Raw genomic sequence first — 15,600 nt, forward strand, 5'->3', positions numbered from 1 at the left:
TATTCCATATGCCCAAATATGAACAGAGATGGAGTTTGGGGGAAAATAGACCTTACATTTGGGAGTTGTAGTTATTGGGATTTATAGTTCACCTTCAATCAAAGAGCATTCTGAACCCCACCAACAACAGAATTGGGAAAAACCTCCCACACAGAAAATACTTAAGGCCATCTAGTCCAACTCCCTGTTGTGGCTCAGTTTGATTCTGAGTCTGACACTGAACCCTGTGTGTCTTGTGAGCCTTGTGAGCCAGAAGAGGATGATGGGATTCAGATTGCTGGGCCTGTTTCTGTGCCTCTCTCACACAGTGCAGAGTCAACAAGTCAGTTCTCAAGGGAAAAGAATGCCAGTGAGTTAGATAATGGCCAGGTGGAGTTGTCTTCACCTGCTCAGCCTTCCCACGGTGATTTGGACCAAACCGATAAGGAAGAGAGCAGTGAAGGTAGTGAATTAATGAGTAGGCAGGACCGCTTAGACTTGAAGGTCAGGAGGAGTTCTCGTTTAGCTAGCAAGAAAGAAGACAAGTCGGCGAGAGGTCAACATAATGCTTTCATGATGGGAAAAGGTATTTAGGCTTCTGGCTGACGAAGAGAAATGGTCAGTTCAACGTGGCTCTTTCCATGAAAGCTTCTTTGAATCAATCCTGGCTTTAAGCAGAACACTTTGGGCTTCCTGCATCTTGGTTTTTTGGGTCCTGTGTTTCACTGTTTTGCCATGGACTCTTGCTTGATCATTGCTTAAAGGATTACGCTTCATGTTTTTGCCTATGGATCTTTGGAACTGAGTTTTTGCATTTAACTTTTGTCTTTGGAACTTTGCATTGCTTACTCTATGTTTTGACTTTGTTTTTCCTCAATAAACTACAAAATCTACAGCTCTTGTGTGGTGGTGTTAGGGAGCAAGGTGAAGCCTACTCTGAGTTGCAACACTCCCTTCACCAGGGCAAGAAAATGTCATCAAAGCCCTCCTGACAAAGAGCCATCCAGCCATATAGATAGATAGATAGATAGATAGATAGATAGATAGATAGATAGAGACCTGTAGCGAGGGGGGGGGGGGTTAGGGGTTCAACCCCCCCCCCCCCGAAATGTTTCAGATTTTTTTTTTCAAAACCTGGTTTACTCATGAATTTTAACTGGTTAACCAAATCCCCCTGCTAAGTCTATGAGATGCAAAAAATCAAGAGTCCCTCCAGAACTGCAAGCACTATCTCAAGCAAATATTGGCAATTTATTCACACTGTCATTACTTGTAGCAATAGCCGATGTAGTTGTTCTGGTACAGCTGTACCAGGAGCTCCAACTTTATTTGCTTTATATTAAATGTTTGCTTGCAGTCCTAGGTTTCAGGGACTCTGCAGATAGGTGGCTTCTTTGGTTGCAGTCATAGGGCAAGTCACCTGTCCATCATTGTTAAGTTTTGGTCCCGCCCCTTGGTCAGGGCAATTGGGAAGGGAGCCATTTTTAGTTAGTCTCAGCAAGGTAAACTTATATATAGGATGTGTGCAAGCTTCCCCTGTACAAAAGCTTCAACCCTTAAGACCTTCCGGGGGAGAAAGGTCTTAAGAGTCTCCAAAGAATTTCCAGGAAAACAGCCCTAAAGACCAAAGAACTCCAGCTGGAAAACATCTACTGCCTTGCTGGTAGGTCCACTCGGCGTTCGAGACGCAGTTCGACCTGGTAGCAGAGCCCACATCAGTAAGGGTTAGATTACAGTCAGCCTGGGAGAAGTTAAAAAGGGGATTTTCCTTTAAATAAGAAGTTATTGAAGACAGTTGCCTGTTCTTCGTGGGCAAGATTAGGAATTCACCAGTTGTCTAAAAGCTTGGAATCATTTGCTTAACTTTACTGAAGACAAGAGAAGTTTCTGTTTGATTGTTCATTAATAAAAGACTTTGTTGTACTTCTCAAGCCATCTAAAGACTGTTTGTGGTGGAAACCTCTGAGAACTTCTCTTTAGGCTTTCCGCTGGGCAAAAGTTGCACATCCTGTTCTAAAGACAATTATTTACAGGCCCAGCGCGTGACAGAACAGTAGTGAAGCAACCAAGTTGGGGGGGGGGATGTTGAATGCTCTCATTAAGGAGGCCAGACTTGGTGGGGGTGGTTGATAAGGGCGGAGCTGCAGGCTATTGAAGGCTGCTCTGCCCCCTGTTGTGCTCTTTGTTTCAGCGTGAGCTAGGAGGCAGGTTTCAACCCCCCCCCCCCGGTGAAATTTTCAAGCCCCCCCCCCCCCCCCGAAAATTTCAACCCCTCCCAAAAAATTTTTCTGGCTATGGCCCTGGATAGATAGATAGATATGATTCACATACACAGAGATATAATATCATAGATTTGAAAGGGACCCCTAAAGAAGGACAATGATATGTTGCATGTTCCAGAGTAGGCAAACCAGACAATCTCCACATTAACACTGACAAAGAAACAGCAAGAAACACTGTTTTCCCACAAGCAGAAAGAAATTACATTTATTAGAAACCAACACTTTCTAATTATTTCATTTTCCAGATCACCAGACTGGGCCACAGCAACGTGTGGCAGGGGATGGCTAGTATTATAAATGAGACGCAAGTTGACCTCTTAGGAAAGCCTTGCCAAAACCATTTTCCACCTTTCAGTACAGAATGTGCATTAAGTTCCTGAATCAAAAAGCACGCAGGGCCATGTTCTTTGCCATTTGAGGCTGGGCTCTTTAAAGAGAATCACTCCCATTAGCGGATAATATGGGAGAATAAATAAGCCAGCATATCTCAATACACGTACGCCAAGAAAAGACATTTCTGTCCATTAGTCATATGGCACCTCCCCAGCATTTGAAACCTCCTCCCTCCTGCCCAGATGATGGATCGGTCAGCTGCTGATTAAATTGTGTTTTGGCAAGTGGGAAGCTATCTTGTTGCAAGCTCTTTTAACTCAGCCCAGCTCAGCAAATCAATCAGCGCACACTTTTCCATCATCATAAAACCATGATCTATGTACACAAGCTGTCACAGATGATATCTCCCTTCACTCAAACATTATAGGAAGCATCTATGCCCTGGAGGGAACACCTGTCAGAGCCCTGGGTAGGGAAAGAAAAAGGCAAGACGGCTCGAAAGACACTTCATCACAAAGGCATCCTTCTCCAGATATCACTGTGAAAACAACAAGGGAAAAAAGTGTGCATGTGTGTGTGCCCATCTATCTCTTAGCGCCTTAACTAATGCTCCCATCTGCCATATTCCACACAAATGATGTGAGCCATTCAGGAATCTACTGTTCTTGGGAGATCACTGAATCATTCTAGTGACTACAGACTCTGCGCCGAGAATCGTCAGGAAGGAGAAGCAAGAAGAAAAGGGGCTTAGTGGGAAATCAACACGGACAGAAAGGTTCCGCAGTGACAGCGATGGCCAAGTATCTTACCAGGAAATTTCACAACTCTGGTAATGTTTTCATTCAACACAGCTTTAGTGACGAGTGAGCATCTTGTTCCATTTGTTTTGTTATGATCGCTTTCCAAAATCCTAACTGCAATATTTTCACAAAATTAAAAAAGTGAGATTTGCAGACATGTGAATATTGAAAACATGGAATGGGTAACTGTATCCACCCAAGCTGTGAATCCTTATCACCTAACACGGTGAATCCTTATCACCTAACTTCCTGACATCCATCGGGAAGTAGCAGCCAATAGTGAAAGGACCAAGGCAGAGACATCTCCAGCTCATCCCCTGTTTGGGTATCAGCCAGCACGTCAACGGTTTGCTCTTCTCCACACTCACATGTCGTGGATTCCACTTTGTGGCCCCATTTCTGAAGGTTGGCTCTGCACCTCGTGGTGCCAGAGCGCAGTCTGTTCAGCGCCTTCCAAGTCACCCAGTCTTCTGTGTGCCCAGGGGGGAGTCCCCAATTTGGTATCAGCCATTGGTTGAGGTTCTGGGTTTGAGCCTGCCACTTTTGGACTCTCGCTTGCTGAGGTGTTCCAGCGAGTGTCTCTGTAGATCTTAGAAAACTTTTTCTAGATTTAAGTCATTGACGTGCTGGCTGATACCCAAACAGGGGATGAGCTGGAGATGTCTCTGCCTTGGTCCTTTCACTATTGGCTGCTACTTCCCAGATGCCTGCCATAGATGCAGGCAAAACATCAGGAAAGAATGCTTCTGGAACATGGCCATACAGCCCAGAAAGCTCACAACAATCTTGCAATGAAAGTCTTCAACAATACATTTTTGTTTAATTCATTTGCATTATTATTCCTCCTCCTTCCTATTGTTTTTCAACCAGGAACCCATCTACACTATCATGTGAGCAGTTTGAAGTTTAACTGCATTATATGACTCTACATTGACCTTTAAATGCAGTTTCAAGCTAAATTATATGGCAACGTATATGGGGCTGAGGTCATCAGCATACTAGGGATAATTGCATCTATTTTGCTTTTAGAATAAAACAGTACATTATGTGATCAGTGAGCTCAATGCTAACAAAATGCATGTTGCAAATCCTATCCAAACCACAGCATTTGGGATTTCGTATTTCCAGAGAACATAAATTCCCTTTTCACCTCTTGCAAAACAGTACATGACAGCCATGCGCTTCATAGAACCCCGATTCCCTTATTAATCTCCCTTTGTAACGTTTTAATCTGAGTCCCCATTCAGCAATTAAATAAGGATCATTATGAAATGATTTATGATGTATGTGTAAGTCTTAGAATAATTGCTGGAATTTAAAATATAAAATGAGTACAGCCGGGGGTTCAGTCATTCCTCCCATACTCAGTCCAGAGTAAAGAACTGACCAGGTTATAAGGAGACTCACTTAAACAAGCCTCACAGGGCAACATTAATTAGACGACTATTTCTCAAGCAAGGAAGATTCAGATATGTAGCTTTTTCATGCTGCTTTCAGTGGGCTAGGATTCCATCCTGATAACTAATGAGTTATTTTATTTATTTATTTATTTATTTATTTATTTATTTATTATTTAAACTTATATGCCGCCACTCCCCTGGGGCTCGGAGCGGCTTACAAGAATAGCTAAAATCTAACAAAATTTAAAAGCAGTTTAAAACAATGTAAAAACAACAATATCAAACATTAAAAGCCTGTCGAAACAGGTATGTCTTCCATGCCCTGCGGAAAGCTGGTAAGTCCCGCAAGGCACGGACTTCAGGTGGCAGGGTATTCCAGAGTGATGGTGCCACTGCTGTGAAGGCTCTGCGTCTGGTTGCTGTTAGACACAAGGTCTTGACACTGGGGACTTCCAATAGATCTTGGTCCTCAGAACGGAGGGATCTCTGGGGTTGGTAGGGGGTGAGGCGGTCCCTCAGGTACATCGGCCCCAGACCATGCAAGGCCTTAAAGGTGAGTACCATCACTTTGAAAGTGATCCGGTGCTCAATTGGTAACCAATGCAGCTGTAGTAAGATTGGGGTTATGTGGCTTCTCATCGGAATTCCTGCAAGAAGCCGAGCAGCTGCATTTTGTACCAACTTGAGCTTCTGGATCACCGACAGAGGAAGGCCAATGTAGAGGGCATTACAGTAGTCCAGTCTTGAGATGACCGTGGCCTGGATCACCGTAGTTAGGTCGTCCCTGGACAGAGAGGGGGCCAGCCATCTAGCCTGCCGCAGATGAAAGAAGGAGGTTCTGCTAACGGCGGAGACCTGGGCCTCCATCGTCAGCAGAGGGTCCAAAAGGACTCCCAGACTCTTTACCAATCTTTACCATCCAGGGTAAGCAGATGTTCATATTCCCCATGTTTCTATGCAAGAGATGCAATAAATATGGAGCAAAGGCAGGACATAGAAAAGGCTAAGTGGGCATCCTTTTGGCATTAGATCAGGGGGTTCTCAAACTATGGCCCGCGGGCCAGATGCGGCCCTCCAAGGTCATTTACTCGGCCCCTGGCATAAACTTTAGACTTAGGGTCACCCTAAGTCTGAAACAATTTCAAGTCACATAACAACAACAACAACAACAACAACAAAAACAAAAACAGCAATCTGAATTAATGTATTGTCGAAGACTTTCATGGCCAGAATCACTGGATTGTTGCAACATTTTTTTTTGGGGGGGGGGAGCTATATGGCCATGTTCTAGAGCAGGGGTCCTCAAACCTTTTAAACAGAGGGCCAGGTCACAGTCCCTCAAAGTGCTGGAGGGCTGGATTATAATTTGAAAAAAAAAAGAATTCCTATGAACACTGCACATACCTTATTTGTAGTTCAAAAAACACCTAGAAAAAATACAGTAATTAAAATGAACAATTTTAACAAATATAAACTTATTAGTATTTCAATGGGAAGTGTGGGCCTGCTTTTGGCTGATGAGATAGAATTGTTGTTGTTGTTTGCTTTCAAGTCGTTTCAGATTTAGGTTGACCCTGAGCTAGGGCCAGGTAAATGACCTTGGAGGGCCGTATCTGGCCCCCAAGCCATAGTTTGAGGACCCCTGTTCTAGAGGCATTCTCTCCTGACATTTCACCTGCATCTATGGCAAGCATCCTCAGAGGTTGTGAGGTCTGCTGGAACTAGGAAAATTGGGTTTATAATTCTGTGGAATGGGTTGTTGTAGGTTTTTTCGGGCTATATGGCCATGGTTTAGAGGCATTTTCTCCTGCGTTTGCCTACATCTATGGCAAGCATCCTCAGAGGTAGTGAGGTCTGTTTGAAGTAGGAAAATGGTTTTATATATCTGTGGAATGACCAGGGTGGGACAAAGGACCTTTGTCTGCTGGAGCTAGGTGTGAATGTTTCAACTGACCACCTTGATTAGCATTTGATGGCCTGGCAGTGCCTGGGGGGATCTTTTGTTGAGAGGTGATTTGATGTGCCTGATTGTTTACTCTCTGTTGTTTTACTGTTGTAATTGTTGAGTTTTTAAAATACTGGTAGCCAGATTTTGTTCATTTTCATGGTTTCTTCCTTTCTATTGAAATTGTCCACATGCTTGTGTATTTCAATGGCTTCTCTGTGTAGTCTGACATGGTTGTTGTGAGAGTGGTCCAGCATTTCTGTGTTCTCAAATAATATGCTGTGTCCATAAATAAATAAATAAACCAATGATGGACCTGGAACTAATTTGGCACACAGAACACCCATGACCAACAAAACATATTGGAGGACTTTGGAGGAGTTTATAGGAGTTGTAGTTCACCTACATCCAGAGGACACTATGAATCCAAGCCACCTACACTGACATGTAAAGAGTTAGAAAAGAAAAGTATTCACTCTTGGAGAAAATATAGTGGCACCCCATTTTAGTGACAGGGATCACCACCTTGGGAAGCTTCTTTTAACATACAGACTAAAACCCAGAGCAGATCTGTCACCCCACCGATGTGGAAGCTACCAGCCACCGCTAAGAAAAGCTACATATTGTTCCTTCTAGTTTGCACTAGATCAGTGTTTCTCAACATGGGTTCGGGACACCTGGGAGGGGGGTCACGAGGCGGTGTCAGAGGGGTCACCAAAGACCATCAGAAAACACAGTATTTTCTGATGGTCATGGGGATTCCATGTGGGAAGTTTGAGCCAATTCTATCGTTGGTGGAGTTCAGAATGTTCTTTGATTGTAATGAACTATAAATCCCAGCAACGACAACTCCCAAATGTCAAGATTTATTTTACCCAGACTCCACCAGTGTTTACATTTGGGCATATTGATTATTCGTGCCAAGTTTGGTCCAGATCCACCATTTCATGAGTCCACAGTGCTCTCTGGATATAGGTGAACTACAAATCCCAAACTCAAGGTCAATGCCCACCAAACCCTTCCAGTGTTTTCCATTGGTCATGGGAGTTCTGTGTGCCAAGTTTGGTTCAAATCCATCGCTGGCAGAGTTCAGAATGCTCTTTGATTATAGGTGAACTATAAGTCCCAGCAACTACAACTCCCAAATGACAAAATCAATCCTTCCTCAACCCCACTAGGATTCACATTTGGGCGTCTTGGGTATTTGTGCCAAATTTGGTCCAGTGAGTGAAAATACATCCTGCATATCAGATATTTTCATTACAATTCATAACAGTAGTAAAATGACTGTTATGAAGTAGCAATGAAAACAATGTTATGGTTGGTGGTCACCACAACATGAGGGACTGTATTAAGGGGTCACGGTATTAGGAAGGTTGAGAACCACTGTACTAGACAGATGTACCAGTTGTTGTTCATTCGTTCAGTCGTCTCCGACTCTTCGTGACCTCATGGACCAGCCCACGCCAGAGCTCCCTGTCGGCCATCACCACCCCCAGCTCCTTCAAGGTCAGCCCAGTCACTTCAAGGATGCCATCCATCCATCTTGCCCTTGGTCGGCCCCTCTTCCTTTTGCCTTCCACTTTCCCCAGCATAATTGTCTTCTCCAGGCTTTGCTGTCTCCTCATGATGTGGCCAAAGTACTTCAACTTTGTCTCTAGTATCCTTCCCTCCAATGAGCAGTCGGGCTTTATTTCCTGAAGTATGGACTGGTTGGATCTTCTCGCAGTCCAAGGCACTCTCAGAACTTTCCTCCAACACCACAGCTCAAAAGCATCTCTCTTCCTTCACTCAGCCTTCCCTAAGGTCCAGCTCTCACATCCGTAAGTTACTACAGGGAATACCATGGCTTTGACTAGGCAATGGATCTTTGTTACCAATGTGATGTCTCTACTTTTTACTATTTTATTGAGACTGGACATTGCTCTCCTCCCAAGAAGGAAGCGGATTTCCTGGCCACAGTCTGCATCTGCAGTCATCTTTGCGCCTAAAAATACAAAGTCTGTCACGGCCTCCACATTTTCTCCCTCTATTTTCCAGTTGTCAATCATTCTTGTTGCCATAATCTTGGTTTTTTTTATGTTTAGCTGCAACCCGGCTTTTGCGCTTTCTTCTTTCACCTTGATTAGAAGGCTCCTCAGCTCCTCCTCGCTTTCGGCCATCAGAGTGGTGTCATCTGCATATCTGAGGTTGTTAATGTTTCTTTCAGCAATTTTCACCCCAGTTTTGCATTCATCCAGCCCCGCACATCGCATGATGTGTTCTGCATACAAGTTAAAAAGGTTGGGTGAGAGGATGCAGCCTTGCCGGACGCCTTTCCCAATCTTGAACCAGTCTCCTGTTCCTCCGTGGTCAGTTCTGACTGTTGCTCCTTGGTCCTTGTACAGATTCCTCAGGAGAGAGACAAGGGGGCTTGAGATGCCCATCCCACCAAGAACTTGCCACAATTTATTATGATCCACACAGTCAAAGGCTTTAGAATAGTCAATGAAGCAGAAGTAGATGTTTTTCTGAAACTCCCTGCCTTTCTCCATTACCCAGCGGATATTGGCAATCTGGTCTCTCGTTCCTCTGCCTTTTCTAAACCCAGCTTGCACATCTGGCAACTCTCGCTCCATGTCTTGCTGGAGTCTTCCTTGCAGGATCTTGAGCATTACCTTCCTGGCATGAGAAATAAGGGCCACTGTACGGAAGTTTAAGTACCAGTAGCACAAGGAATTCAAAATGGAAAAGCATCCATGGTTTTGTGGCCAAGCTTTTCCATCCCTCCAAAGAGAAAATAAACAGGAAATAATATTTTTCCGATGTGCTGGGTGCTGCCTTCTGGCTTTCTTAGCTTGCAAGGAAGAGTATCCTCAAACAAATAATAGCAAAATTTCTCAGATGCCAAACTGTGGGGTAAAAAGCAGGTAAAGCCAGAAGTGAAAACCACCTTGTCCAAGCTGACAAAGAAAAGGAGAGCCTTTTTGAACGTAGCAATCCATTCACCCAGCCTTGCCTGTCTCCTTTTTCTAGAGAACAGAGTTTTACACTTGTCCTTCACACAAATAACCCGAGGGTAGGAATTATTCAGAAAGCTCATGTTTGACACCCCATCTGTTCATTTCTGACAGCGATATATAATGTAAAGCTATAAAAACTTGAAAAATAATGCGACATAAAAAGGGATTGACTCGGCTCCAAGAGGCCATAAACGGTAACAAATACCACTGTGTGATTTATTCCGTGCTGTAATCTTTACAGTAACTCATCTTTCAGACATTTCCTTGTGACAGGTTTTAATAATATTAATGCCCAGAGCAATCCAAATCATCGCCAATAGACATATTTATCAAGCTGCCAATCCAAGTAAATGAAATTCTATAAGCAATAATGTAACATGTTAAAAGGGAGCTAATAAAACAAGTCAGCAAAGAAATATTACTTCAAAGAATTCTCCTCTCTCTCTCTCTCTCTCGTTCTCTCTCTCTAACCTGTCCCTGAATGTTATACAGCCAAAATGCAAATCTTTCTCTTTTCCCCTCTGTGATTTATCGCTGCAAAAATATCAGTGACCTTTTTTGCAGACTCCTGCACAGCCTTTCCTGTGCATTAATGAAGCGCACCGTGCATTCTGCCAGATTAAGTCAATGCAGGAGTGCTTAGTATTATTGGATGTCCCTTCCTTGGCTCAGCCTGCCTTTGGACCAGGATTTGACGAGAAGCATCAAAGAGCGAGATCTTACATCCTGGAGATTTATGAAAGACTGGTGTGCCATAATTGAACCTTGGCAACTATACAGGTATTTATGAGCAATTATCCAGATGTTAGATAAGTTTCAATTAAGAAGGAACATCGATTTCGTTTTGTTTTCTTCTGTGTCCTTTAAAAAAAATCTCTTCTTTTCATGCTCTTTTTTCTCTCTCTCATTTTTCCCATTTTTATTATTTCCCATTTTTTCTTTGGTTAAAAAAAGAATGTTTTATGAACCTGCTAGGACTTTAAGATCGTCCGGGGAGGCCCTACTCTTGATCCCGCCTGCGTCACAAACACGTTTGGTGGGGACTTGAGATAGGGTCTTCTCTTTTTTAAAATATTTTTATTATTTATTTATTATTACACTTGTATACCGCTAATATCTCAGCCTAAGTCGGCGACTCATTGCGGTTTACAACATCTAAAAACAACAATATTCAATTTAAAAACATAAAAACACATATAAAATACAGAATTATTGGGCCACCAATAACAATCCAAATGCATCTCGTAACTGGAATCACAATCCAAATTCGTCGTCTGTAATTACCAATCCTTAATCGTCAAAATTCGTTTTGTCGGATTATCTGAATGCTTGTTCAAACATCCATGTCTTTAGTTTTTTCCGAAACGCCATCAGCGAGGGGGCTGACCTTATCTCTATAGGGAGGGTGTTCCAAAGCCGAGGGGCCATCACAGAAAAGGCTCTGTCTCTTGTTCCCGCCAGCCGCACCTGTGAAGCTGGCAGGATAGAGAACAGGGCCTCCCCAGAAGATCTTAGGGTCCTGGCAGGCTGATAGGCTGAGATGCGTTCAGATAGATTTTTATTAGAATTTTGCTTACTAGGGCTGTGCAACCACGGAAAAATTTGTTTCTAAACTCGATTCGTTTTTAGGGGGTTTTTGCGTTTTGTTTTTTTAAAGAATTCCGAAATTTTTCTTTAAAAAAGTTCGATATTTACGAAATTTCAGAAATTACGAAACAATTTCGAAACAATAACGAATCGATTCGTTAATGGCGGACGCGATTGCGCAATACGCTAAAAAACCCTCCAAATGGGACAGGGGGAACTTGTGAAGCTTCCCTCTCCCTCTGTTGTTGACTGTTGGTGTGATAATTTATTTTTTATCACTGATAAAACAAACAACGACTATAAAACTTGCACCAGACATACGGAAATAATAACGAAATAATAACGAAACAATTACGAAACAATTACGAAACGAATTGAAAAATTCGTTTCGATTTTTAGTTGCTCCTGAATGGTTCAATATCGCTTCGTTATAAAAAAAATAACGAATTAATAACGAATTACGAAATTAACGAACGAAACCGCCCAGCCCTAGTGCTTAGTATTATTGGATGTCCCTTCCTTGGCTCACCCTGCCTTTGGACCAGGATTTGACGAGAAGCATCAAAGAGCGAGATCTTACATCCTGGAGATTTATGAAAGACTGGTGTGCCATAATTGAACCTTGGCAACTATACAGGTATTTATGAGCAATTATCCAGATGTTAGATAAGTTTCAATTAAGAAGGAACACCAATTTCGTTTTGTTTTCTTCTGTGTCCTTTAAAAAAACTCTCTTCTTTTCATGCTCTTTTCTCTCTCTCTCATTTTTCCCATTTTTATTATTTCCCATTTTTTTCCTTTGGTTAAAAAAAGAATGTTTTATGAACCTGCTAGGACTTTAAGATCGTCCGGGGAGGCCCTACTCTCGATCCCGCCTGCGTCACAAACACATTTCTCTCTATGAGATTTGTAGTTTTTTGTATTTTCAAAGGCTTTCATGGCCGGAATCACTGGGTTGTTGTACGTTTTTTTCTATGTTTCTATGGCCATGTTCTAGAGGCATTTTCTCCTGACGTTTCGCCTGCATCTATGGCAAGCATCCTCAGACGTAGTGAGGTCTGTTGGAACTAGGAAAATGGGTTTATATATCTGTGGAATGACCAGGATGGGAGAAAGGACTCTTGTTGGCTGGAGCTAGGTGTGAATGTTTCAACTGACCACCTTGCCCAAACACAAATCAAGGAACATGAAAGGCACTGCAGACTACTTCAACCAGAGAAGTCAGCCCTAGCAGAGCACCTGATGAACCAGCCTGGACACAGCATATTATTTGAGTACACAGAAATGCTGGACCACTCCAACAACCACCATGTCAGACTACACAGAGAAGCCATTGAAATCCACAAGCATGTGGACAATTTCAACAGAAAGGAAGAGACCATGAAAATGAACAAAATCTAGCTACCAGTATTAAAAAAACTCCAAAATTACAACAGCAAAACAACAGAGAGGAAACAACCAGGCACATATTAACACCTCCCAGCAAGAGATTTTCCCAGGCTCAGGCAGGCCTTCAAATGCTAATGAGGGTGATCAGTTGAAACATTCACACCTAGCTCCAGCAGGGAAGAGCTCCTTGCCCCACTCCAGCCATTCCACAGATATATAAACCCATTGTCCTAATTCCAACAGACCTCACTACCTCTGAGGATGCTTGCCATAGATGCAGGCGAAACGTCAGGAGAAATGCCTCTAGAACATGGCTCTATAGCCCGAAAAAACCCACAAGAACCTAATATTTTTATTTGTCGTGTCAGGGCAACCAGTCAAATATATTACATTTCTAATAGAACAAAGCAAACAAACAGACAAAATACAAAATTTGTGAGTTTGGTAGTTGATTAAATGTCCTTTGACTAGTATCTCGCCACTTGGAGTGCCTCTGGTGTTGCTGCAAGGAGGTCCTCCATTGTGCATGTGGCGGCGCTCAGGTTGCATTGCAGCAGGTGGTCAGTGGTTTGCTCTTCTCCACATTCGTATGTCGTGGATTCCACTTTGTAGCCCCATTTCTTAAGGTTGGCTCTGCATCTCGTGGTGCCAGAGCGCAGTCTGTTCAGCGCCTTCCAAGTCGCTCAGTCTTCTGTGTGCCCAGGGGGGAGTCTCTCATTTGGTATCACCCACGGATTGAGGTGCTGGGTTTGAGCCTGCCACTTTTGAACTCTCGCTTGCTGAGGTATTCCAGCGAGTGTCTCTGTAGATCTAAGAAAACTATTTCTATATTTAAGTCATTAACGTGCTGGCTGATACCCAAACAAGGGATGAGCTGGAGATGTCTCTGCCTTGGTCCTTTCACTATTGACTGCTACTTCCCGGCAGATGTCAGGTGATGCAATACCGGCTAAGCAGTGTAATTTCTCCAGTGGTGTGGGGCGCCGACACCCTGTGATAATGCGGCATCATTAAGAGCAACAGTGTGTTCCACACTGGGCATGCGTACTCAGCAGCAGAGTAGCATAGCGCAAGGGCAGATGTCTTCACTGTGTCTGGTTGTGATCCCCAGGTTGTGCCAGTCAGCTTTCGTATGATATTGTTTCTAGAACCAACTTTTTGTTTGATGTTCAAGCAGTGCTTCTTGTAGGTCAGAGAATGGTCCTGAGTGACTCCCAGGTATTTGGGCGTGCTGCAGTGCTCCAGTGGGATTCCTTCCAAGGTATGTCAAGGATTCCACTTTGTAGCCCCATTTCTTAAGGTTGGCTCTGCATCTCGTGGTGCCAGAGCGCAGTCCAAGTCGCCCAGTTTTCTGTGTGCCCAGGGGGGAGTCTCTCATTTGGTATTAGCCATTAGTTGAGGTTCTGGGTTTGAGCCTGCCACTTTTGGACTCTCGTTTGCTGAGGTGTTCCAGCGAGTGTCTCTGTAGATCTTAGAAAACTATGTCTAGATTTAAGTCGTTGACGTGCTGGCTGATACTCAAACAGGGGATGAGCTGGAGATGTCTCTGCCTTGGCCCTTTCACTATTGACCGCTACTTCCCGGCGGATGTCAGGTGGTGCAATGCTGGCTAAGCAGTGTAATTTCTCCAGTGGTGTTTTTTTTTTCCTTTGGTTAAAAAAACATGTTTTCAAATATTTGGTTTAGATCAGTGTTTCTCAACCTGGGGGTCGGGACCCCTGGATGGGCTGTGAGGAGGTGTCAGAGGGGTCGCCAAAGACCATCAGAAAACAGTATTTTCTGTTGTTCATGGGGGTTCTGTGTGGGACGTTTGGCCCAATTCTAACCTTGGTGGGGTTCAGAATGCTCTTTGATTATAGGTGAACTATAAATCCCAGCAATTACAACTCCCAAATGTCAAGTCTATTTTCCCCAAACTCCACCAGAGTTCACATTTGGGCATATTGATTTTCATGCCAAGTTTGGTCCAGATCCATCATTGTTTTGAGTCCACAGTGCTCTCTGGATGTAGGTAAACTACAACTCCAAAAATCAAGGTCAATGCCAACCAAACCTTTCCAGTATTTTCTGTTGGTCATGGGAGTTCTGTGTGCCAATGATAATTCTATCATTGGTGGAGTTCAGAATGCTCTTTGATTCTGAACTCCACTGATAGAATTGGCTCAAACTTCCCACATAGAATCCCCATGACCATCAGAAAATACTGTTTTTTCTTGAGGTCTTTGGTGACCCCTCTGACACCCCCTCCCGACCCCCTCAGGGGTCCCAACCCCCAGATTATGAAACACTGGTATAAGGTTTATATGAAACATAAATGAATGTCATTTTTAGGTTTGGGTTACATCTACAAGGTCCTTCTATATACACTCATATATAGAGAGAGTTGAAAACTTTCAGCCTTCTACAACATGAGTGGCATCCCCAGTAAATAATACTATATAATCTCTTACCAGAGGCGGCCCTAGGTAATGTTCAATGGTAAGCAAACAGTATTTTGGCGCCTGCCCCAACCAATCATTGATATATATTTTCTGTTCGTCATGGGAGTTTTGTGTGCCATATTTGGTTCAATTCCATCATTGGTGGAGTTCAGAATGTTCTTTGATTATAGGTGAACTATACATCCCAGTAACTACAACTCGCATATGTCAAGGTCTATTTTCCCCCAAGAGCACCTCAATAGCGCCCCTGGCAAAATCAACTATATTGCGAATGCTTACTTTGCATAATGGGTTGAGCCACCCCTGTCTCTTACTATAGTAATATTCATCTCTCCCATATGATGGTGGCAGTTCACTTCAAGGTCCAAATGGAGAAGCGGTTCTTCCAGTATTAGCCCTCCCCTTGCAAGGACTGTATAACATCCAACAGTGAAAATCCTCT

General features: G+C 43.4%; 1 protein-coding gene across 1 annotated transcript in view; it reads right to left on the minus strand.

Annotated features, from left to right (window-relative positions):
* The window catches only part of KCNU1 (potassium calcium-activated channel subfamily U member 1), a 171,379-nt gene that overhangs the window by 74,746 nt on the left and 81,033 nt on the right, over positions 1-15,600 (minus strand). Inside the window, exons 20-21 of the mRNA XM_067470858.1 lie at positions 15,460-15,489; positions 13,576-13,603 (exon numbers count right to left, since the gene is read on the minus strand). Of these exons, the coding sequence (XP_067326959.1) occupies positions 13,576-13,603; positions 15,460-15,489 (58 nt within the window). The remainder of the gene's footprint in view (positions 1-13,575; positions 13,604-15,459; positions 15,490-15,600) is intronic.

The sequence above is a fragment of the Anolis sagrei genome, chromosome 7, assembly GCF_037176765.1.
Source record: "Anolis sagrei isolate rAnoSag1 chromosome 7, rAnoSag1.mat, whole genome shotgun sequence".
Lineage (NCBI taxonomy): Eukaryota > Metazoa > Chordata > Lepidosauria > Squamata > Dactyloidae > Anolis > Anolis sagrei.